The sequence below is a fragment of the Varanus komodoensis genome, unplaced genomic scaffold (assembly GCF_004798865.1).
Source record: "Varanus komodoensis strain SLA01 unplaced genomic scaffold, ASM479886v1 scaffold28, whole genome shotgun sequence".
Taxonomy (NCBI): Eukaryota; Metazoa; Chordata; class Lepidosauria; order Squamata; family Varanidae; genus Varanus; species Varanus komodoensis.
The window spans coordinates 311,724-334,629 of NW_025335727.1; the positions used below are offsets into that span (position 1 = coordinate 311,724).

Consider the following 22,906-nt stretch of genomic DNA (forward strand, 5'->3'; position numbering starts at 1 on the left):
GGCCACGGCGCATCTCAGGAGCCGTCTTTCGGATTAAAGACTACCATTCCCGACAAGCTCTCCTCCGAAGTTTGGCGATGACTCTAACGAAGACCTGTTCTTCCCGATCCCATGATGCATCACGGGGGAGGGTCGACCAGAGCATGTAGGAACTACAAATCCCAAAAGGCATCGCGGCAAAGATAGTGTCTTGGAGTTGTGCAGTTAATGAATGCTGTAAGCCAAATATGGAGCTACAACTCTGTCGTTGTGTTCGGTGTTGCAGCTATTTTAATCTGGGAAGGGATTTAAATAGCACATCCTAGATGTAACCCCAGGCACGCTTATCCGAGTTTAAAAGTGCTTTAAAACGTCGGCATCCCCCCACTGCTTTCCATTCGTTCTACGAAGCATCCTTCACATCGAGAAACACTTGTTGTTTAATAGTGTTGTTTTGTTATTGTAAGTTATGCTTAAGCAGTTCTAATGAAAAAGGACGGTTATAGATATTTTTAAACGCACGCATACAATTTTGCTTGCCTGAAATCTATAGTGCTCCCTCTGGAACTTGTATTGCTAAAAAACTGGTTAAAAAGCAAAGGCGAATGGGCCATCAGAAAATGCCCACATCTGGGCAGTTAGGACACTTAATCTTTATTAGGCCAACTCAAAGAATACCAAATATTGTGCAAACATTTGAGTGTGCAGAACAAAAGGAGAACAGCTGGGCAAGGGCAGGAAAATAGCTGATGTTGAAGCAATGTAAACATAAGCGGACTGTGGGAAGAGGTCGCAAGCATACAAATTGGGCAATATCGGTTTGTGATGGTTTCAGGTTGCACAAAGAGTTGCCCGAGTGAAGAATGAAACAATGGTTGACACACACACCATATCTGAAAATATAAAAACCAGCTATTATTCAGAACTTTGGGGTATGACAGCAAGAAAAACAGAAAACAGGTTTCCATCCCCTAGAAAAACTGAGCTTTGAGAGCCCTCCCTCCAGGTTCTGGGGAATGCTACACCGTTGTCCCAGTAGACCATCCATCCCCCTGAGAGAGAAAGGTACTCTGACATCATTTCCCTTTTCCTCCTACCCTGTTGGTAAATCATTGGCTTTCCCATTACTGAGTTGTACGCTGACTTGACATAGGTTGCAACAGATGGTAACAAAAGTTAGGAAGGGCCCCCAAAATCATTTGGGCTGAGGGGGGTGTTCCAGGTCAGAAAAGGGGAAACTGTGTTGATCCACCATCAGACACATTGCCTTCACTTTATGATGGCAGCCCTAAGAAGGTGAGGCTGAGACATGGAAAGGCCCAACCCTCCTGCTGCTATAAAGCCATGCACTAGAAGCATGCCTTCTGTTTGAACTTGGCTGGTATCCAGCCCCGGCCCCACGCTAGCATTCCTGGTGACTTTTTAGCAAATAGGGCACAGTAGGAAAGCTAATCAATTACAGTAAATATTGTGGAAGCTGGAAGACGAGCAGGCATTAATAGTTTATTCCTGCCAGACTGGATCTGGGGAACTGTAAATTATGTATAGAAGATCTTTAGTAATGCAATTCTATTCCTGCTCACTGGACTCAATGAACACACGTAGAATCGCAGTGGAAGGCTTTCTAGTAAGAAATGCTTAGAAACCTCATTGACTTAAGGTTTCCAGGATTCTTTATGGAAGTTGTAAAGGTGGAATAAAACCAAGGACATGTCCTGGGACCTGGGAAAGTACCAACGCTCCTCAGCCCAAGGTTCTTTGTGGGAGAGAGAGATGTCCAGCTTGTATTCAAAATTCAGTTCAGTGGGCTTACAGCAAGTACAATCCTCATCTGTGAAGCACCAGCAGCGCGCCAGGAAGCCACTGACTGAAAGGCATACAAAAGTTGCAGTGGGGAGTAGAACTGACCTGAGGTCTATAATTAACATCTATGCTGGACTAAAGTTGAACCCTTAATGCAACTTCCTTACCTGCTTAAGGGCTACTTTTCATTTAGCTTTCCCTTGGTGAGTGCAGACATGCTGCTTGGTCTGTTGGTAGCTTGGGGGTGCTGCTGGACCCCAAATTATCTTTTATCTCCCAGGTGGACATACCTTCCATCTGCTTAGGCTGGTTTTCCAGCTACGTTCCTAACACGGATGAGTGGAGCATTGCCAAAGGTATCCATGCACTAGCAACCTCTTGTCTGGATTACTGTCACGCGCTCTTTGTGTGGCGTCCTCCAGACAATTCAACTAATTCAGAACAGGGCAGCACGACTATTGATGAGAACTGTCCGTCGAGCACACGTCAAGACAGTCCTTTGTTGGTTGTCGGTTTGTTACAGTCTGGGCCCAATGCAAAGTGTTGACGTTAACATGCAAGGCCTCAATGGCTTGGGGGAGGGAAGGCCCGTCTCCTGATCACAAAGATCTTCAATGGAAGTTCTTCTCTGAGAACCATGAAGTGAGGGCGAAATCGCTCGAAGGACATTCTCAAGGGGTCGCACGCCACTAGAGCAGGTGCTCTCTTTCTAGCACCAGGTAAAGACTTTTTAACTCAACAGGTGTTTCAGTAGCTGGACTGGTTGTTCACTTTGTTGCGACTTTTTGCCCGAGTGCCAGAACTTGCATTGTTTTAACAGATTTTAGGCTTAATTTTCTTGATGCTGTTTTTTTGTAAGCCTCCCAGAAATAAATAAGCAAAGACCACTTAGAAATAATTAAGCAGAAACGGCTTTTAATCCATTAAGTACACCAATAGCACCCCCTACCCCCAAACACACATACTTCCACACGCTAATCCAAGGCACTAGTCCCCACCAAGTTCAATTGATGGGAGCAAGTCCAGAATTCTAAGCCAAGCTAGTTTGGAACTGAGAACGGGCCTAAAAAAGGGTGCAAGGAAACCTTCTGGAAACAAGCCGGTCTCCCCACTCCTCCTCTCCCTGTGACAGAGGCTTTCCATGCGCAGCTGTGGTGCAGTTAATGCGCTTTCAGACAGGGTGCTATGTGCCCGGCTAGCAATCGGCGGATTTCTGTTTGTGACAGGGAAATAAGCAGTGGGAAGCTTGGGAGGCACAATGCTAGCGAGAAGGAGGTTCATGTTCCACAGTGACAGGACGGGATTGTGCGTTGGCACATGCGCGACATCTCCCAAGGGGCTGGCCCTGTGTCCCCACCCAGCAGGAAGGGGGATTGTCCGATACAGAGCCCGGTTCCGTCTTTGGATTCTTGTCCTTGCATGAAAAGAGAGGGCCACGTCCCTGCATGCTATTGCAGTTGGGAGCTCAGTGGTGTGCGGAGCCATCCAGATCTGAGCTATGCTTCAGCCCCTGAGCTGCGTGGGAGCCTGGAATGGCCGCTAGCAGGGGGCTCTATCAAAAAAAGTTCATGGAGCATCAGGCTGCCAATGACTCTCTGCTAAATTAACCTCCATGTGCAGCAGCAGATGGTGAAAATGAAGGGGCTTGCTCTTCTTGGAAGCTTTTTTCCAAGAGACGAAAACAGAAAGCCTGGCTCAATCAGCCTCGCTCTGATGCATCTGTCCTGGGATGTCCCAGGTTTCCAATGCTCACCCTTCGCCCCTGCAGCTTCCACAGCTCCAGCCCCACCTAATGGCTAAGGTCTCCCCACTGAGCTGCCATGGCTGGCTTCCAAATCCCCCCAAAGTCGATTCCACCGCCGATGGGATTCACCTTTCTACAGCCCCCTCACCCGTCCCTGAAAATTGGAGATACCGAAGCTAAGCACCGGCTGCTTCGGAGCTGCGGCGGATGGGGAAAAGCGGGATGAACTGGGTGAGAATTCAAAGGTACCAGGCCCGCCAGCGTGGACCAGGAAGGCGTTTCCTGGGTCAGCTGACAATGGGGCACCAAAGCGGAGCTGGAAGGCTGTGCAGTGCAGAAGGAGGAAGCGAGTGACAAGGAGAGCTGAGGGGTCGGGCGGTGCTTTTGCCGCTGCTGCCCCAAGTGAAGTGGACTCGGCAGGGCGCACTGGTGGGGCTCACCCTTCTCTGGTGCCAGAGGAAGGCACTTGCCTGCCCAAGGCTGACGAGGCAAGACCACCCCCTGCTCCCCAGTGCGCAGTGCCAGGGCGCAGCCTGGTTCCTGGGATGGTGCCGTGCAGGGGGCTGTTGGAGGTATGTACAGACTCGCCAGGGGCAGCCTCTCCCTTCTTTCCCTCTTGCTCTACCACACTTCGCAGTGCTTCCCAGGGTTCATGCGGGAGCCGACAGGGCACCGAAAGTGCTCCAGAAAGTCCCGGGAGTTGCTGAGGGTGCCGATGACCCGGAACTTGTCAGGGCTGTGCGGGTCCGTCACCAGGCCCTCGTGGGAGCTTTCTGGGGTACGCACGGAGCACCACACCTGTGCCGGGGAGAGGAAGCGAGAAAAGTATTTGCTCTGCAGATCAACGAAAGCAGGTCGAATCGTATGTCCCCAGGGTTGAAGGCATGGAACTGGGAACGTGTGGCCCTCCAGGTTTTGTGGGATTGTGTGTCCTTTCATCCCTCACTGCTTGCTTTGTTGGCTAGGGCTTCGTGGATCTCGGCCTCGTCCACCAAGACTCTGGCAGCAGGGAAGAGTCCCCTTCCCATCGGGGCGGCGGGGAGGGGGGGCGGTTCTGTGTGCTCCAGGGATCTGCCATCAGCCAGGCAAGGGCAGGATTAGGTATCTGTTCCAGGATTCATCACCCTGAGAAATTACGTTTTCTCTCTCCTTTCTCAAAATATATATTTTAAAATATTCTTTCAAAAATATTTATTTCTTTTCTACTGAGAAACGCCTGGGCAACAGCACACAGGTGGTTCCATGTGAATCTCAGAGGCTGGGCTGGCCAGGGGAGGGTGAGTGGGGAGGGGGGGCAGTGGGAACTGTTAGGACCCCGCCTCCTTCTGTGCCTGTTTCGGCACCTAGCAGAAGAGGGATGAAGGGCACACATGCCAAATTCTCCATGAATGCTTGTGTTACACTGTCTGGAACACTGACTCTCCCCCTTAAGTCTGTTGTGGAAGACAACATCTGAAGCCAGAAGTGCATGGTGGCAGCTGCCGCTGGATGCTCTTTGTCTTCTGGAGGGAGGAGAGAATCGTGGCACCAGGAGGCAAGGTGGGTGGAACCTCTGTCCGGATCTTTGCTCCATCTAACTATGGGGGCCAGCAGTTCCCAGATTCCAGTTCCCCAAAGCCACAGCTGGCATCTGAGTCTGTAGACCCAGCAAATACAACGTCGGGGAATGTTGCCTTGAAAAGCTGGCCAACATTGCCCGTAATGGAAGAGCTCCATGCAGCAACTCTTCTTCTAGCTCTCTGGATGTCCTTCTGTGCTTTTACTTGCTTACTTATTTATATTTATTATCTGTATCCCACATTTCTTCCACTGTGGAACCCAAGGTGGCTACTTGTGGTTCCCAGGTGGTCTCCCCTCCATGCTCTGGCCAGCCCCAGACCTGCTTAGCTTCAATGCTAAGATGCCTGATGTGCCTTCAGGCCATACGAGGCCCCAGGGACTGAGCTTGGAGCTGTGCCTCTCTTTCATTGAGCTCTGGGACAGCTTGCCCTGCCCATGAGGTTCAGATTGGCAGAGCTATTCATGCGGGTGGATGCCTCTAAGGATGTGGACAAGTGACAGCACATAAAGGGTTGTAAAGTGGGGCGCCGGACACGGGATGCCCCCATGTCTCCCTTTTTCATCCCAAGCGAGTTTTTACCTGCGCAAACCCTAAGAAGAAGAGCTGGTGGTTCGTGAGGTCGAGAGAGGGCAGGCTCTTCTCTTCCCCATTCTTCTTCAGCCAGACTTTATAAGCCTGCAAGGAACCAGCAACACAGCCTGCACTTCCAAGCTCGGCTCAGCTAATCCCAACCCCAAGCTCAGCAGGGCCCAGCCTTCTCCTTCAGGGCGCCTGGAAGCCCAGAGGCAAAGGCTGCTCCAGTTCCACCCATTTCTTCCCGGCCTGATTCATTTTCTTGCAGCGGGGGGGGGGGGGTGCGCGCACGCGCACACCATTCATTCCCAGCCTGGCTTACTCACATTATAGGCAGCCTTCAGTCCCCCGTTGTCAGCAATGTTCTCGCCCAGGGTCTGCTTGCCGTTGATGTGCTCTCCATGGACCACGTACTTGCTGTACTGCTCCGTCATGCACTCGGTTCGGTTCTTGAAAGCCTCCAGCGATGCGTTCTGCCACCACGGCCGCAGGTTCCCCTCTTTGTCATACTCTCTGCCTGAAAGGAATGGAACTCTCTTGTTGGGCCGACTTAAGGTTAGCCTGTGCAGCGCTCGGTCCTCAGCTGCAGCCAGCGAGCGGCCCTACGAAGAAGCTCGCACGGGGGACTTGATGGAGTCAGCCACCCCCCTTGCTCGTTCTCAGCCAGATGTTCGCAGGCTGCAAACAGTAAGGGATCCTAGCAGCACAGCAAGTCGCCTTCTCTTGAGTCCATCTCACCCAGCAGTACAGACGCTGCCTAGTGGTAGCTCCCCGATGCCTCAGATAACGGGCTTTGCCTACCTAGATGTATTAGATGCTTTAATGTTAGACCACTGAATTATGGGACAGCTACCACTGTTAGTCTGAACAAACTGCTTTATTCTGTCAACGATTGCTGTATATTTTCTGCATACATGAATGTATTGGAATCCTGTGAAGATGTAACCCACTTTCTGCTGAATTCTGTAACACGTACTGCGTATGTTATACAAACTGGACACATTTGCATGCATTTGCTTATTTTGCACAAGTTGTCAGGTATGCAAAGCAATCAAATCCTGCCCTCTCACCAGTGAGACACCCATGTCTTGCCTGCTACTTTCAGATTTTTGGCAGGCGCTACCCATACAATTGCAGGGGTATTTTCTCAACCATATGGACTAGAAACCTGTTTTATTCTAAAATGAAAGCTGAGCTATTCAGGAGCCAAACTGCATGCCCAAGACTGCATTCCATGCTTTTTCTCTACTGAAACAGATACCTATTGTGGAATATATTCACTGTTATAACTCTGGGCCTCAGCCCTTCGGTAGCTGTCCTCAATTAAACCTCTGAACAGGCAAATTCTTATTCTTTCCCCCATTTACAAGAGTACCTAACCACTTCTGCACCAGGCACCCTGGGGTCCCCCCCTCCAGCAAGCCACAACTACCCCACAGGGTCCTGCATCGGAGGTACTGATTGGGCAATGCTAAAAGAGGTGGCTGCAGTCCAGCTGCTGCCCGGCTCCAAAGAAAGGATGGTTGGGGCTTGACCCCAGTGTCGCCTCGAGCAGCAGAGCAATTAAGAGAAGGCTGGGGGCGAGGCAGAGGCCCCTGCGCCAGCCGTGGCCCACTCATGCAGAGATAATGGGTTCTCACCAAGCAGATGGAGCAGGAGGAAAAGCAGCGCAAAGCCTGGTGAGATGACTGAAGGTGTCACCTGGGGAGACAGGAGGGCAAACAGATAGGGAAGCGGCGCCCAGCAGGGAGGAGAGGGTATCCCAATGGCGGTGGCGGTATGGAAGCTCCTATGGACAAGGCAACGCGTGCGTGGGGATGCAGTGGGGAGCATGAACAGCCTCGAGGAGGATGGTGCCCGGAGTCCTCCCAACCCTCCAAGAAGCCTCGAAGGTCCCTGGGGAGGCACAGAGCGTGCTGTGCCATGCCGGAAGCGGCAGCAAACCAAGCCTTGGCCCTTGTGCTGCTTTCTGCAGGAATGGGGAGAGCGGAGTCCCAGAAGCCTCTGCAAGCTCAAGATGCCCTCCGATGGCTATGGTGGCAACCATGTGCCTTAACAACACTGGAGCAGGGAGAAGGTGCTAGGAAGCCCCATGGAATGAGCCAGAACAACTGAAACAGAGCCAAGGGGCACCAGAGGGTTTCCCTCCTAGTTTTGTCCTGATTTGTTAGGAATCCACAAGCCCAAGAAGGATGGTGCCAGGAACGGGCCTGTTCATCTTAGAAGGTCTCAACGCACATGTGAGATGCGAGAAGCCACAAGCATCCGTCTGCTGAGCCAGGCAACTTGCTCCTACCTTGGTCATCGAATGCGTGGGTGAGCTCGTGTCCCATCACGACCCCGATGCCTCCGAAGTTGAGGGCCCTTAAGGGAAGAAACCAGGAAAAGTAAGAGGTTGTGACGCCGACCGGCTAGCCTTGGGGCAAGGGTGAAAGGCAGGGCAGCAACAGTTTTAAAGACAATGAAGGCACATTCTGAAATGATACCCCTCAATGTGCTGGATTCCTTCCACGAGACACTTCATAGCAAATGGAGGGGGGCTTTTTTGGTGTAGACCACGAGAGGCAGGGGTGCCACTGCATTACTTTGCATTAAAGGGATGCAAAATAATGGAAGGAAATCAATGCCACGGGCTCCTCCTCCCCATCAGGAAGCAAGTACTGACTGACTTAAGGTCAACTAAGGTCTTGCAACCCCTCTGAACAAGAACTAATTATTGGGGCAGAAGCCAAAGGAGGAAGCTTTTGGCTGAAGATACTGGGCCAACTGGAACTGCAATTGCACTGAAAGTGTGTGCATGACACACGCGCAGAGAAACAGCCATAAACGTAATCTGAAAAATGTGGGGAAAGAACCGAAAAGAATATGCCATGTTAAATCATTCCGATGGCACCTGGGTTCTCTGTCACGAGTGAGGAACAGACGGATGGCAATTATACTGCATCGCTAGTGTAAAAGTTATCTGACAGAAGGTTTAGGTCTACAACCTGCTGGCCTCCTTCGGCAACTGTGATGCAATATAACCAAAATTTAAGCCTTTAGGGCCATGGTTTGCAAGGTGGGCATGCCACGACATCATACAGAAGCGATTCCCCGAACAACTCGCGCTTCCCTTCGACTTCTGCCGCTTTAAGAGTGGAACGCCCGACCTCAGCATGCCTGGCACGGCACCAAAGCCCCCCGAGCCAAGCCTCTCCTTCCTACCCAACAGCCAAAGCCCCCTGACGCACTTGGGATGGTCGCGCGCGTAGAAGGGAGCCTGAAGTATCCCTGCAGGAAAGACGATGCCGTTCTTGGTAGGCAGGTAGTAGGCGTTGACTGTCTGCGGAGTCATGCTCCACCTGGAGAGGGATTAAAAAGGCTCGGAGGAGGCATTCTTTCGGCAGGGCTGTGGCTGGCAAAAGCATCGCTTGGCTGTCTGCTCTGGAAGACCCCCGTAAGCAAGGCTGGGGGCTCACTAAGACCAGAGACGGTGCAGAAACGCAGACAAAGCAACTCTCCTTTTGGGCTGTGCTGCTTTAGACTCCTTGTTTCAAGCTTCCCTGTGGGTGGGGGGAAGCCCTTCCCTCATCGGAAAAACAAACCTCTCAGGAAGGCTTGAAACCTCGCATTCTCCCTGTTGTGCAAGCTCTTCACATGCAAGGAAGGTTCATTTTCTTTCTTTGTCATTTGAACAGTGGAAAGCACTCCATCTTATAATCAAGCCCCTGCACTCTGACCTGACCAAACTCAGAAAGGGGTGGGCCCATCTTTATTTTTGTACCTTAGAACTTCCTGGAAGTCCTAGTACCCCATTACAATCAGCAGCTGTTCAAGTGCATTCAACTAAAGCAAGGGTAAAACTAGGTCACATTTTTAATTTGCATTCACCCAGAACCAATTTTTGGCTAGGTTTGCACATCATGGCAAGCAATTCTACATGGTTTGCAATTTTTACCATGATCTACAAGATCTTTTTACCATTCTCTACCTCTCTGCTCAGTCCTCCCACTGTTGGCAAATATCCCATCAGCCACTGTGCCTGAAATTCAGTCCCAAGATGCTTTACTCTCTGCCTATGTTTTCTGCCTCTTTCTCACTGGTCAGTTGCACACCTGGACAATGGAAACCATGATCCTGGGTTCAGACAAGACAACAAGCCATGATGGTCTGGAGAAACCATTAAAAAAAACCCCATTGAGCAGCTTTGCACAACACTAGAACCCATGGTGAAATCTTACCGTTGTGGATTTGTTATGTTGTTCAGACCCAGTTCCAGAGTTTCTGCACAGTAAGATTAGTTTTCTGAAGCCATGGGGAGAATCAATGGAATATTCTAATTTTTCCATGCTTAAATATGGCTCCTCTAGTCATCCAGATTCAGAATTACCATGGCTGGAATGGAAACACCATAGAGTCCCCTAGCAAGAAGGGAAGTGGCTGTTTCTAGCCTTCAATCTCTATTGCCTTCAGCCTGCTAAAAGATGCATCATTGCTCACTTTATTCCTATTGGCTAAATGATGTGTCCTTCTCCCTGTATACTCTTGGAAATGGAGACAGCATGAAAACACATGAAGAGAGAAGGGGGGAACTGTGGGAACCTGTTTATTTTCATTTAAATGCATTCTCTGTGAGGGCTGGAGTGGCTGGGAAATGCCACAGACTTGCATGTATACTTGAGGAGGGAGGGGGGACCCACCTCTGGGTTGCAGCAGACCAATCAAGAAGAGGCCGCTGCAATCCTGGGCGAGTCTAGGGAAAAGATCATAGAGTCAAGATGGGATTTTGCTCGCAGGGCCTGCCACGATTTGTGTGGCTGGGAGGATGGAGCAGGGAGCATGGGAAACACACAGCCTGGGTAGCCGTGCGATTCTTGCCTGATCAGTCAGTTCAGGCAAAAATCCTTGCACTGGGGAAGCAGCGTGGGCTTGTTGTGTGAACCTGGCCACAGTTTCTTACCGTGGTTTCTAAAGACCGTGGTGAAATGCCAGGACTGGGTTTGTACAGCACGACAGGCCAACAATGACAAAAGAATCACCGCGGTTTGTTGTGCTGTCTGAACCCAGCCTTTGTTTTATGGGGCCCACAAGCTTGTTTCCCTCCCCCCTTTTCTGAACCTCTGGAAAAGAACCGGAGGGGAGGGGTGCTGAGTGAGCCCCTCCCCAGGATGAGTTTTGCCAGACCCAGTGTCAGCATTAATATGCCGGAGGACGTTTAAAATGGCGACTCGCAGCTGCCTGCTGCCCCCTCCAGAGCAGCCTGTGGCCGAGGCCCCCCAGTGAAGGGAGGCCCCCCGAAGGCAAGGGCCTTCTCACACCTGCAGTCAGTCCTCCTCTTTGCTCCGTCCCTGCCCCCTCCCCACTTCAGCACAGGAGAAGGCGGCAAACGAGCGGGAGGCATCCTTACTGGTCCCGGTTGGGGGGCTTTCTCAGCTGCTCTGCCATAAACCTGGCAGAGAAATTGTAGAAGTTCAGCATGTTCTGGAAGAAGGAATCTTCTGAAACATCATACTAGAGAGAAGAGCAGGAACACAAGACCGGTGAGTGCAGAAGGTCCCAACCCCACGCTGACCCTGCACGATTCCTCTGCCTTACATGGCCAGTCGTAGCAGATTCAAAAACCTGCTAAAACCATGCCTCGTCTGGCCCCCCTCGTCATGCCAAGCCCAGCAGAGAAACGGGCTGGGGAATGGGTCTCCCTTCCCTCTCCTTGACCCCGTTGCCAGTCCCTGCCCCAGGCTGGTGTCCCTTCCCGCCCCTGCCCTGGGGCTCATACCCCGTCATAGACGTCGTCCAGCTCCTTGTTGTCGAGAATGAACTCTGGGAAGCCAATCATGTCGTAAATGGCATCAGCCTGTGGGGAGAGGGGAGGCAGGCCTGTGAGGCCAGAGGGAGCACGAAGCACACCAGGTCTCGTGTGGCTGGTTGTTAAAATTTGCAGGCACCACACTCTGATGGCTTCTGAATGTGGAACCTCCATTTTCAGAGGAACTGTACCTCTAAATAGCATGGGTGCAGGGGAAACAGCCAGAGAAGGTGGCTTCCTTCGGATTTGCTCGGAAACTTCCTGGGGGCGCCTGGAAATACTGGGCTAGGCAGTCTTATCCTACAGGTCTTTTAGCTAAATGTGGTTCATGTCTAAAGCTTCTGATTGCCCTTCCGTGGGTCATGCAGCCAGAGTTCCTTCGTGCCTCCACATTCCAAATCCTATGCTACAAAAGGAATCAGATGCATGTTGCATCATCATGAGGACCCTTTTGAAGCAGGGTGTGCTCCCCACTTCCCTGGAAGTACAAAAGTAGGATCTTCAGTGGGAAGAAACCATTTCATGCATGAGCTCTGTAGGACATCTTCTGAGATTTAAAAAGACTCAAGATCCATTACCTGCTGCTGGTTGGGAACCCATTCTGCTTGATGGTGAAGTACTCCTAGCTCTGAATTATGCAAAATGCATGCAATTGTATATGTAAATTTATTTTGCATGTGTCTGTCTCAAATTTCTATTTGGCAAACACCATGGTAAAACAGGGAGCTATAAGAGAAAATCTAGTGTACAAGATTAGAGGGTCAGTTTGTTTTTACATATTCCATATGTTTTAATCATGTAATTCTGTTATCATAAGGACTAGAAACATGTAAAAAGCCATGATTTTCAGGAGCTCAAACTATGAAGCAAACTAGATCACAGCACCTTCTCTTTAGCCGCTTGTCTAGTTTTCTCATCCATCCAGTCAAGCTGGCCCAGAGATTCCTCAAAGGCTGTGCGGATTTCAGCTATCATGTTCTCAGCCTGAAGGCAGCAGCGTAGGAAACAAAGGCAAGAACATCAGTGCTTCCCCACTCCTGCCTCATCCCATTCCCAGGATGCTCTAATTCCTCCATTTAAAAAAACAACCCTCCGTGTTCTGCACCTCAAGAATTTGCTTATTTTGCCCAGATGCTGCAACCAGTGAATCATGATTATGGGCTATGCCAAAGTTCCACTTGACTGTTTAAATCCCTCCTCAGTCCACCCCTGGCTGTAGGACCATGTGGTTCCATGATGCTGTATACATCCCCTCAGCCCCAGCTATGGCTTTATTTTTTAGATTTATATCCCACTTTTTTCTTTTTTAAAGAACTCAGAGTGGCTTACAGCTTTCTCCTCCTCCTGCTTTTCATCTTACCCCCACAACATCCCAGTGAGGTAGGTTGGGCTGAGAGTCTGTGACTGGCCCAAAGTCAATGGGGTCTTCATGGCTAAGCAGGAACTTGAACTCAGATCTCCTGAGTCCCAGTCCTGCACGCTTAACCTCCACGCCACACTGGCTCTCTATTATGTAAAGCAGGTCTAGCGAGCGCTACACGAAGTGAAGGACCGACACGGGGCAGGGCAGGGCAGGGCTGTTTATCCCTCCCTGTCCCAGCCATCAACACTGGATTGTGACACCGGATCCCAAGCAGGCGTGAGCTCAAGAAATGGGGACAGGCAGCGGGCAGGAGAGGATACTCACAATCTGCTTACTGTGCCTGTCAAATGTGGACTTTACAAACAGCGCCCCAAGGGCAAAGCCCAAAGTGTCGTCTGTGTTGGAGATGCAGGTTTGCCAGCGAGGGGTACAGGACTCCAGGGAAAGAGAGAGAGAGAGAGAGAGAGTGAGGAGAAGGAGAAGCTTCTCAATGGGCGTGTGGGGTGGAGAGGACCTGCTTTGCAAAGACACGGAATGGCTGGTGCTCTGAGCCCAAGCAACAGCCCAGAAACAGCCTGATGGTCCAGGTGACCAAGCCATGTGCCTGCCAAACAAGCACCGCTTGAGCCGCAGCCGGAGGAGGGACCCTCTAGTCCCCCCACCTTTATTTCCCACCCACTCACCTTCTTGGTACCATACAGGGTCTCCATCAGCTTCTCCTGGGCCGTCTCAAACCTCTGGTCGAGGCTCGAGGCAGTTTTCTGAACCAAGTTCCAAATCATGTAATTGTTCAAGATGCTACAAGAGAAGAATCGGTGCACGCTGAAATCGCTATTCCACCGCCCACAGAGTGCATCCCAAGTCTCCCCTCCCCTCCCCTCCCCGAAGCCAGCTATGGATGCTCAAGCGAAGCTCCGGGCCAAGGACCTCCATGCCAGCATCCCACAAACCCAACAGGGACCTCAACAGCCCAGCTCAAAGAACGGCTGCATCTTCCCAGACCCCGTTTCTTCAATGACTGTGAGTGCTGGATGCAACCAATGGGTGGCAAGCAGTGGGGGAAGACCTCTCATGTTGCCTGCTTGCATGAAGCGGGCAGGTGCGAGAGAAAGGAAATGCAAAGTAAGTTTGCTCCTGTCACACCCAGCACCTGTGTGAGGGAGATGCTGAAGCACCAGACTTGGCTTACAGATCTCTCCATAAGATCTTGGCTTACGGATCTGGCAAACCATCAACCCACTGGACTCTCATCCTGAATTCATCTTCCCTCCCATGAGGAGTGATGGAGCCTTTGCAGGGAGCTGGTGCTGGAAGTGGCAGCAAGATGCCGGCAAGACCCCTGTGCCAAGCTGCAGAGCCGGCTGTATGCTCCTGAGGGCACCTGCTACCTCAGCATTATATCCCATCATCAGTGTGGAAGACAGATTCATCCACCTGTCCGGTCCAGAAGGCAGGGGGTAGGTGGGTGGCATTTTGTTCTCCGTCTCAGCCATCAACATCTCTTGGGCTGGCCGTGCATGTCCCCCCACCCCACCCCACCCCAAAAAAGCCAGGTAACCCGTGAGATCACCTGGAACAGTGTGGAATGGGAGAGTGTGGATGGTTTGCCAGACGGCAAGGTCAGATCACTTTCACACCTCCCTGCCTGGATGGCGCATGCACCTGGGATGTGCAGCCCTGGCAAAAGCCCCGTTAGTTGGAAACTGTGCCTAGAATATACTTTTTTTTGCTTTTGTGCACCTATTAGAAACTGCTCGGTTTCAATTCTGCCAGACTATAAGCTTTATCACATTTGAACAGGGGCTGAGGAATTTAGATCCTGCTACATCTGGTCAAAGCAGCACAGGAGGTGGCTTCAAAAATGGTTTGTTTACAAAAACTCATACGTGAACGCAACTGCATTGCTTGCAAATCCTGAGGAGACCCAAGTAGAGGTTCTTCCTGTCCTCGTAGACTATGGCTGAGTTCACACATCAAGGTAAACAGCCCTGCACTGTTTCCAAGGCACATGGATTTTGACCTGAATTTATCCATCCAATGATCACACGGTTCCTACAGCAGCAGTTTCCGTGCTCCGTCCTCCAGCACTAACCACACGCTCTGGCAGTCCTGATGAGCAAAGCCTCCTTTACATTGTGGCTCCCTATGGACTTCAGCAGCCTTGTTAAGGTTGGTCCACTGGGGTTCTGAGGCGAGCTTTCCCTCTTCCTACTCCCAGGTGGACCTGAATCTCTGCAAGGCTTCCCAGCTCCTCCAGTCCCCATGGGAATTTTTACTAAATCATAGTAAGTGCTTTTTACCAGGATTCCCCCTCCTTCCTCTGTGCATTTACTCACATTCTCCCTGTTTCCAAAAGTAAACAGGGAGGCAGGCACACTGCTCAGTCAACAGGAATAAAGCAGGGGATGGATAGTTGCTGTTGCTAGGCAGCTGAGGATAATGGACAGCTGAGTGGCCACTTCCACAGGACTCTATGGCGTTTCCATGCCAACGATGGTAAAACAGAGACCCTGGATCTGCACAGCCAGAGAAGCTGTGAACTAACTGGCCGTGCTTCATTGATTTTATTCTTTCATCTGTTTCCATCTTTTGTTATTCACCATTCTGAAATCACCGTATCAGAATATGGAGCAGAATAGAAATCTTGCAAATAAAATAACATTAAAAACGGCACAGCCAAGAACACTGCTGCTGTCAGGTTTCCAGATTCCAGCAGGGAATTCTGAATTGCACACAGTCCTGGCCAGAGCTGGGCAAAGGCCTGCTGCGGTTCGTGTCTGGTACCTTTTGTCAGTGCTATTGAGGAGCTGGGACACTTGCTCCAGATATTCCCTGCCATAAACCACCACAGGCTCAGCATCCGTCAGCTCCAGAGGGGAGAGGAAGTAGGAGATGAAGTCCAACCAGTCAATAGCTGGGGCAAGAACCTGGAGAAGACAAGGAAAGACGCAGGGCTTTGGCTCCCTATCGGCTGATACATAATGCAGAGGAAGACCTGGATAATTGCTGGGTGTTATACCTTTAACAATGATGGATTTCCATTTTCCCTTGCACTCCAAGGTGCAGCCTGCAAGGGGCATGGTGATAGCACTGGGCAGAAGGGCTCTTCCAGGTATGTTGGTGCCTTAGGAGAGGAAGCATTTTGGCACAAACACACCCTGCTGCTTTTATTTTCCTGGGGTATCACTACCATCTATTTTAAATTTCTTTCTTGAGCATCTCAGTCTGCAACAGTGTCACTGTACCACAAGGCAATTTCAACATTTGCTTGGAGCATGGCATATGCAGGTGGATTTGGACAAGTCCAGTCCTGAGCCCCACTTCGGATTCCCAGCCTGCCACACAAGACCCACTTTCTCATTTTTGTGTTTCGTTTACATGCGGTCATGCAAACACTTTTTTGGAACCACATTCTCTGCTTTTCATGAGCAAATTCCATTGCACAGACAATCAAGTAATTCTGAAGACCGTGAGTGCAAAGCAGAGGTGCCAGGAACCCACACGGTCACACAAAATCATTGATATTATCTGCAAAGCAACGGCATGGAAATGAAACCTTCGAAACCCAGGAGGCACCAGAGATGGTGGCGTTATCCTTACAGCCACACAGAAAAGTACCCAAATTCCATCTCTTTCACTGGACACCCCTGTCCATAACGTGGAAGTAATAGTGAGAAGCAGCACACTAAAACATTTGTACTCACAAGAAGGACTGGGTTAAAAAGGTAAAGGTAAAGGTTTCCCCTTGACATTATGTCCAGTCATGCCTGACTCTATGGGGCGGTGCTCATCTCCGTTTCCTAGCCGAGGGAGCCAGCATTTGTCCGCAGACAGTCTCCGTGGTCATGTGGCCGGCATGACTAAACACCGAGGTGCACGGAACGCTGTTACCTGCCCACCAAAGTGGTACCTTTTTATCTACTCGCATCTGCATGCTTTCGAACTGCAAGGTTGGCGGGAGCTGGGACAGAGCAACGGGAACTCACCCCGTTGTGCAGATTCGAACCGGCGACCTTTCGATCAACCAGCCCAGCAGCACAGCGGTTTAAACCACTGCGCCACCTGCAGTCCCAGGACTGGGTTTCTCAGGAGTAATTACCCAAGCAACAAATGCAGATGTATGCATATAAAATAAAACAGAACTGCAACGTGGAGCTTTCCTGGCTGCTACTTTACCTGGACTGCAGGTTACGGGGGGGGGGGGGGTGGAGGGTATGCCCAAGATCATCTCCCCTCCCCAGCTGCTTCGCTGCCCTGCTATTCCCACCCCGTCAGTCAGTCAGTTGCTCATTCCCCCATCCCACCCTTACGATTGCACGGCAGTAGGAAAGCGATAGCTGTGCTCCTCTCTCTCTTGTTCAACATTGTACAGAGGTCATTGGAGAAAACCACACACAGTTTTTTGGGAAGGCAGAAGCTGAGTGGAGAAGTTAGGAAAAGGAAGCTCAGCTTCCCCACTGCCAAGTCTTCCTTGCAGTGGGAGTTGCGGGGTGTGGGAGGGGCTCTCAGATCAGCCCCAGGCGGGCGGCAACACTGCCCAAGCCAAGTTTGTGCAGACGGCAGCTGTGAATCATTTAAAGCACATAAAAGTGGCTGTGAACTGAACCAGTCCAACACTGACTTAGGGACCCGCCTCCAATGAGGACTCCAGAGCAGCCAGAAGGCAGGGCTGGGGCCGTGCAAGTGCCCCCTGCCCCTCACTGGCTGTGCACCCTGCAAGGTGAGCAAGCCGATCGGTCCACTCTGGAGAAGACTGCCACTTAAAATGGCACGAGGCTGCAGCCGGGGTGGCCAACTTCCCTTTACTGCATGGCCCGCTTGCCTGGGGCTCATTGGGTGCCCTGGGTGTCCTGGCAGCCTAGTTAGCGCACTGGGAACAGCCCCGCCTGGCGGAGCCTCGTCCCACCGGGCCCGCCAGCTCCTCCTCTCTCCATCTAAGGACACAACTCAAGGCGGGCCTCTTGCTCCAGTGCCCGCCTTATCCACCACGCCCCCCGCGCTGGTTTGGTTTGCCATCCGGCTGAGTGAAGCATCTTGGAGAACATAAATACTTGCTCACTTATGTTTTCGTAGCATTTTGCTTCATCATAAACCAGGCGTTACCTGACTGGTGAAAGGAAGGAACCCGGTTAACTCTATTGTTCCTATACAGGCTTTGCCAACGAGGCTCAGGACCGAAGACAAGGTTCGGCATCTGTGTCCACGCCTTCCTGAGCAGGATCCGGGGGGCGTGAGCATCGGCTTTCTCCCGTTCCCTGCCCAGCTCCACAGGCAGGAGCCGAACCCTGCGGCAGGGGTAGCCAAGCACTTGCTCCCAGCGCCTGTTTCCCCGAGACCAAATCCAGCCCCACCCAAAGCTCGGCCACCCCAGCCCGAAGCAGCACTTTGCAGCAGGAACCCTGTTGCCATGGTGAGTTGCTTGGCAACCAATGGGTGATAAGGGAAGCTGGTTTCGCCATGTTCTCCGAGTTCATGAGCAAAGTGCTGTGGGACGAAGATGCCAGGACGGGTGGGCAGAGCTGGTGCACCGAGGCCACATGAAAGAACAAGCCGAACGGATTTGCAGGGCGGGTTTTCTCCTGCGAAACCAGCCTTGAGAACAGCACGGTGTTCCTCAGGCACCCCTGCCTTTTCTGTGTCCTGCTCTATCTTTTACCTACAGCAGCTCAGAAGGGCTGGGGCAGGTGGAAAGACTTCACGGAAGTAGCCTGCAGGTGGCTAAAGACCCCACAAAGGACAGGCCTGCAGGGGAAGTGAAGGGGCCATGCACGATCCCAGGGCCCCTGGCCGACTATCTGGAAAGGCGGGTGTACGGGGGGTGGGTGGCTGCATCCATGCAAGCCCTACTCAGAAAGTACGTGCTTAGAAAGGGAAGAGGGGCAGAGGAGGAGGAGAAACTCAGCACAGCAGTGGCCGATGTCAGTGGACGGGACGGCATGACCGGTGTAGCTGCTGCAAGACGGGGGAATTCGACAGACGGGGGAGCTGGCACTGGATGCGGGCTCTCGCACGGTGATGGGGACTGTCGCCAAGGACGCGTGCATCTGGCGTGGGAGGGAGCCTGCACCCAAGAGCTGTGCTCTGCGCCCGGCACGTCGTCCTGGCATGGCCCTTCCGAGGCCCGGACCCCCTCGGGATTGCTTGGGAGCATGCAAAGCCACGCCCAGCCCCCTCCAGTCCAGCATCCCGTCCACGCAGTGGCGAGGCAGCTGTGTGACAGCACCCTCACGCCCACCTTCGCCAGCTCCACCACTTCCAATCCTGGAGGCAGTTCCAGCCATCAGGACTCGTACCCCATGCTCTGCGAGCCAGAGGACTTTTTCAGACTAAACTTGCATGGTGCTGCACCCTATAAAGCCTTCCAAGCATCTGTTTCCAAAGGAGGCCATCCGCAGAAGCTAGAGCCAAACCCAACGCTGCTTCCAAGGCCTCTGCTCCGGCCCCACTCTGGCCAACCCCCCCTGCCCCTGCCCAAGCCCCCCCCCCGCCACTCGCTGCCTCCCCCGGCTGGCCCCACCTGCAGCTCAGCGATGCTCAGCTTGTGGTAAATCTTCTCATCGTCCCGCCGCTCGTCCTGGGGCACGGTGAGGTTGGCCAGCTGGGTCTCCAGCTCCAGCACCTGCTGCATCTGCTCCTCCGTGGAGGCTCTGCCTCCCCCCAGCAGCACCCCCAGTTCCACCATGTAGTCCAGGTAGGCCGCCAGCACCTGCCACAGGAGCACAGAGCACTGGGGTCATGCCAGGGCATCCCAGCAGGGCACGGCGAGGAGCCGGGCATCCCTCCCTCCAGCGGCCCTCATCTTCTTTTACTCTTTCTTTATTTTATTTAAAACTTGTGTATTCCATTCACTACTGAGGTCTCAGGACAGTCTTACAAGAAACGGGGGGGGGGGCACAGCATCAAATTAATAAAATCCCACATTAAAATCACACTCAGGCCTTAAAATGCTGGGAAAATAAAAAGGTTCTGGCCTGGCACTGAAAGGAATGAAGTGTCGGTGCCAGGCACACCTCTCTGGGGAGCATATTCCATAATCAGGGTGCCACCACAGAGAAGGTCCTGGCCTCACGTGCCCCTTTGCCAGCCTGAAGGGTGCTAGGCTGGGCTCCCACCACCTGGATGCCAACTTGGCATCTGGGGATAGAGGGTGTTGCATAAAAGAAATGGCCCTGCTTTCCCGTTTCTGCTCACTACTTGAATAGTGGGTATGGCAAGAAAAAGGCTTCCAGAGATTATCTCAACATCCAGGCCAGTTCTCACAGGAGCACGGCTTCCTTTACATGCCCTGGTCCTAAGCTGGACAAAGCTAGAAAGGTTTGTACATCGACCTGTGCGAGGAAACTTAGCAGAAGCTGGTAGAGTTGTTTTTGGCAGTATTACAACAACTCCGCTGGCTTTCCCCTGTTGCTTATCGGTTGCAGTTTTTGCTATCTTGGGGCTGACATTCCGGTCACTTAGACACAGCAACCGTGCCAGCTGATGGCTTGAGTAATCATGTGCAGTGCAAATCCTTGCAACTTGTTGCCCTGTTTATGCTCAACGTCCAGTTGCCTGTCCCCTTCCTCCACTGCAGTCCTGCTCTCCGGAAAGCAGAGGTGCAGACAGATGGCCCTATATAAATCCATCATATTAATGCATTATAATCATACAACCACACGGCTGTGGTTAAATGCACCCTGAAGCACAGCAAGGACACTGTGCAGCTGGAAGCTTACCTTTTTTTAATCTCATGCCGGTGTCATTTGCTAGGACAGGCAGGAGAAGGTCTGCTTGCCAGCTGCCCCCCCCCCCCGCAATGGTTCAGGGCAGACTTATCAAGACAGCAAAGCTCTCTCCACCGTCCTCCTCCTATAACTGCAATATCTCATCACAGGGGCACCGGCAGGAGCACTCCTAAACCCACTTGGCTTGCTGCAGGTACCAGGTACCCTGGTGTCCAGGTGATCTAGCTAGCTTGTTGTGAAGTAATGGAGGGCCGGTGCAATGTAGTGGTTGGACTGCAGGACTAGGACTCTGGACATCTGGACTCCAGCCGCTCGCTAGCCCTGAAACTCACTGGCTGACTTTGGGCCAGTTACGAACTCAGCCTAACCTGCCTCACAGAGTTGTTATTCTGAAGATAAAACAGGGGGGGAGAATCCTGGGTGGTTTGCAAGAAAGGTTGGGTATAACTGCCATGTAATAATCACAACTGAGAACTGAGATTCCTGAGTGCAGGCTGCTTGTAATTTTTAGCACACGAACCTCACCTTGATCCAGATGATGGGACGTGGTTACGGGGTTGGGATGGTTTGGGGTCTGGCAAGGGCTGCCCCCAATTGCATCTCTTACCTTCTCATTGGCCGTCTTGTTCAGGTAGTAATCTCGTGATGGTAAGAAAAGGCCTGACTGATCCAGCTGCCACACATAAAAGGGAACCAATGAATATAGCCCCACAACGTCCGTTCCGGAGCTGCCCCCGCAGTACCTTCTATTCTGCGTTAGCACAGGAGAAAGGCAGTGCCACCTAGACATCTCCAGAGCAAGGTGAGATGGATTCCCAATCACAGCCAGCAGCGGCTGGCTTTTGACTCAGATGCAACCATAAAAGCAAGGTGGTTTAGAGAGTCAAGGGGAAGGCCAACTCCAGGACAAACCTGGACCTCCCTAAAGCACGGGTGCAGAACCTCACGGGTGACAGCTAAATCTGGCCCTCTGGAGGTCCCCATCCAGCTGTACGGGGTCCCCCGAAGGCCACATCTTACTTCTGATCAACTACTGGGTGTTTGTGCTTTCCCAGCTTTTGTGCTGTTTTCTCTCAGGTTCTCATAGGGCTTGCGTAGTGAGAGCTTTACGCGAAAGCATGCAGATATTCATGGTATCCTGGCACGATCCCTTTTGCTTTCAGCTTCACCCACCACTGAAATGTGTCCCGTAGGATTCTCTGAGACGCAGCTCAGCCCTCATGCGAAAAGCCATTCTGCACCCTTGTTCTGGGGCTAGAGCTTAACTGAGGATGCAAACCTGAACTGAACTGTAGCACTTCAGGGTTTAGACTTGAATGCATGAATTATTTTGAGCATTGCCACTCTGCCTCATAACATCAAGGCCTTTGGGCTACTTACAACAAGCAAGCCTAGCCATTTAAATTCAAAGCAGCTACACAAAGACATCAAGACTGAAAGAATACAAAATGCAGTAAGAAGCATGACTTACAGAACCCCAAAACTAAGCACACACATTTTAAAAGTGAGAGCACAGACAACATGGATTCCTTAAAGAGTCTGGGATGGAGAGGAAGCTCCTTTCCTGGCACCAAAGACCCCACAAAGAGAGCACCCAGGGACCCTCTTTGGGAAAGCCACTGCATAACTGGGTGCTGCTCCTCAAAAGACTTCTTGCTAGTGGTCACCACAAACGTCATTTTAATGGGTGTGTTGCAGGCACAGCTGGGCTTCTGGGGAAGATCTTAATGTTTCAGTAGATTATCCTGGAAAAGCCTTTTGCGTAACTTGGGTCGTTTAGAGACAAAGGCAGCACTTTTAATGGGGAACCGGTGCAGCTGCTGCTCGTTTTTGCCCCTGGCTTTGCTTTGTGTCATCTCATATTTTGTATGGAGGAGCAGCTGCATGTGCTCTGAAATGGAAGATCTCCATGAGATGGAAGCCCAGGACTTTCAGCTCCTGGAGGCTGAGGGCAGCGTTCTGTAGTCATACGAACGACATGCAAGCCGTATCTTTCCGATAGACCAGACCCACGTTCCTCTCCATGTCTGGACTAAATTTGATTGGCCTTTTTGGCCTTCTCTACCCCACCAATCTGCTGCACCCGCTCCCTTGCCTTTCTGAAACTGGCACTGGCCAAACTTCCCATTCCAATGTTATTGTATCATCTGAAAGCTTGCACAGTTTTGCATGAGGGAAGACGGAAACAACCGATTTCCAAGGAGCAGATGACTGTGACGGGGCCAGGACATCGCCTTGCACTCCCTGTCCCAAGCAGGAGGCATGGGGCACTTGTGATTTCCCTCCTCGTCGTCATCCCAGGCAAAGCCAGGCAAAGCACACCCACCCTCCTTCTCAGCCCATGCGCCCTAAATTCTTTTCACTTCTTTACTGC

The 22,906-nt window shown here is 51.8% G+C and overlaps 1 protein-coding gene across 1 annotated transcript in view; it reads right to left on the reverse strand.

Annotated features, from left to right (window-relative positions):
* Positions 1–2,677: 2,677 nt before the first annotated feature.
* Positions 2,678–22,906, reverse strand: part of ECE2 (endothelin converting enzyme 2) — a 38,175-nt gene continuing 17,946 nt past the window's right edge. Inside the window, exons 7-19 of the mRNA XM_044434482.1 lie at positions 21,140–21,205; positions 19,326–19,514; positions 15,593–15,735; positions 13,492–13,606; positions 13,133–13,243; positions 12,331–12,429; positions 11,416–11,493; positions 11,047–11,150; positions 8,891–9,001; positions 7,957–8,024; positions 5,987–6,177; positions 5,667–5,762; positions 2,678–4,324 (exon numbers count right to left, since the gene is read on the reverse strand). Coding sequence (XP_044290417.1) covers positions 4,148–4,324; positions 5,667–5,762; positions 5,987–6,177; positions 7,957–8,024; positions 8,891–9,001; positions 11,047–11,150; positions 11,416–11,493; positions 12,331–12,429; positions 13,133–13,243; positions 13,492–13,606; positions 15,593–15,735; positions 19,326–19,514; positions 21,140–21,205 — 1,548 coding nt within the window. The 3' untranslated portion in view covers positions 2,678–4,147. The remainder of the gene's footprint in view (positions 4,325–5,666; positions 5,763–5,986; positions 6,178–7,956; positions 8,025–8,890; positions 9,002–11,046; positions 11,151–11,415; positions 11,494–12,330; positions 12,430–13,132; positions 13,244–13,491; positions 13,607–15,592; positions 15,736–19,325; positions 19,515–21,139; positions 21,206–22,906) is intronic.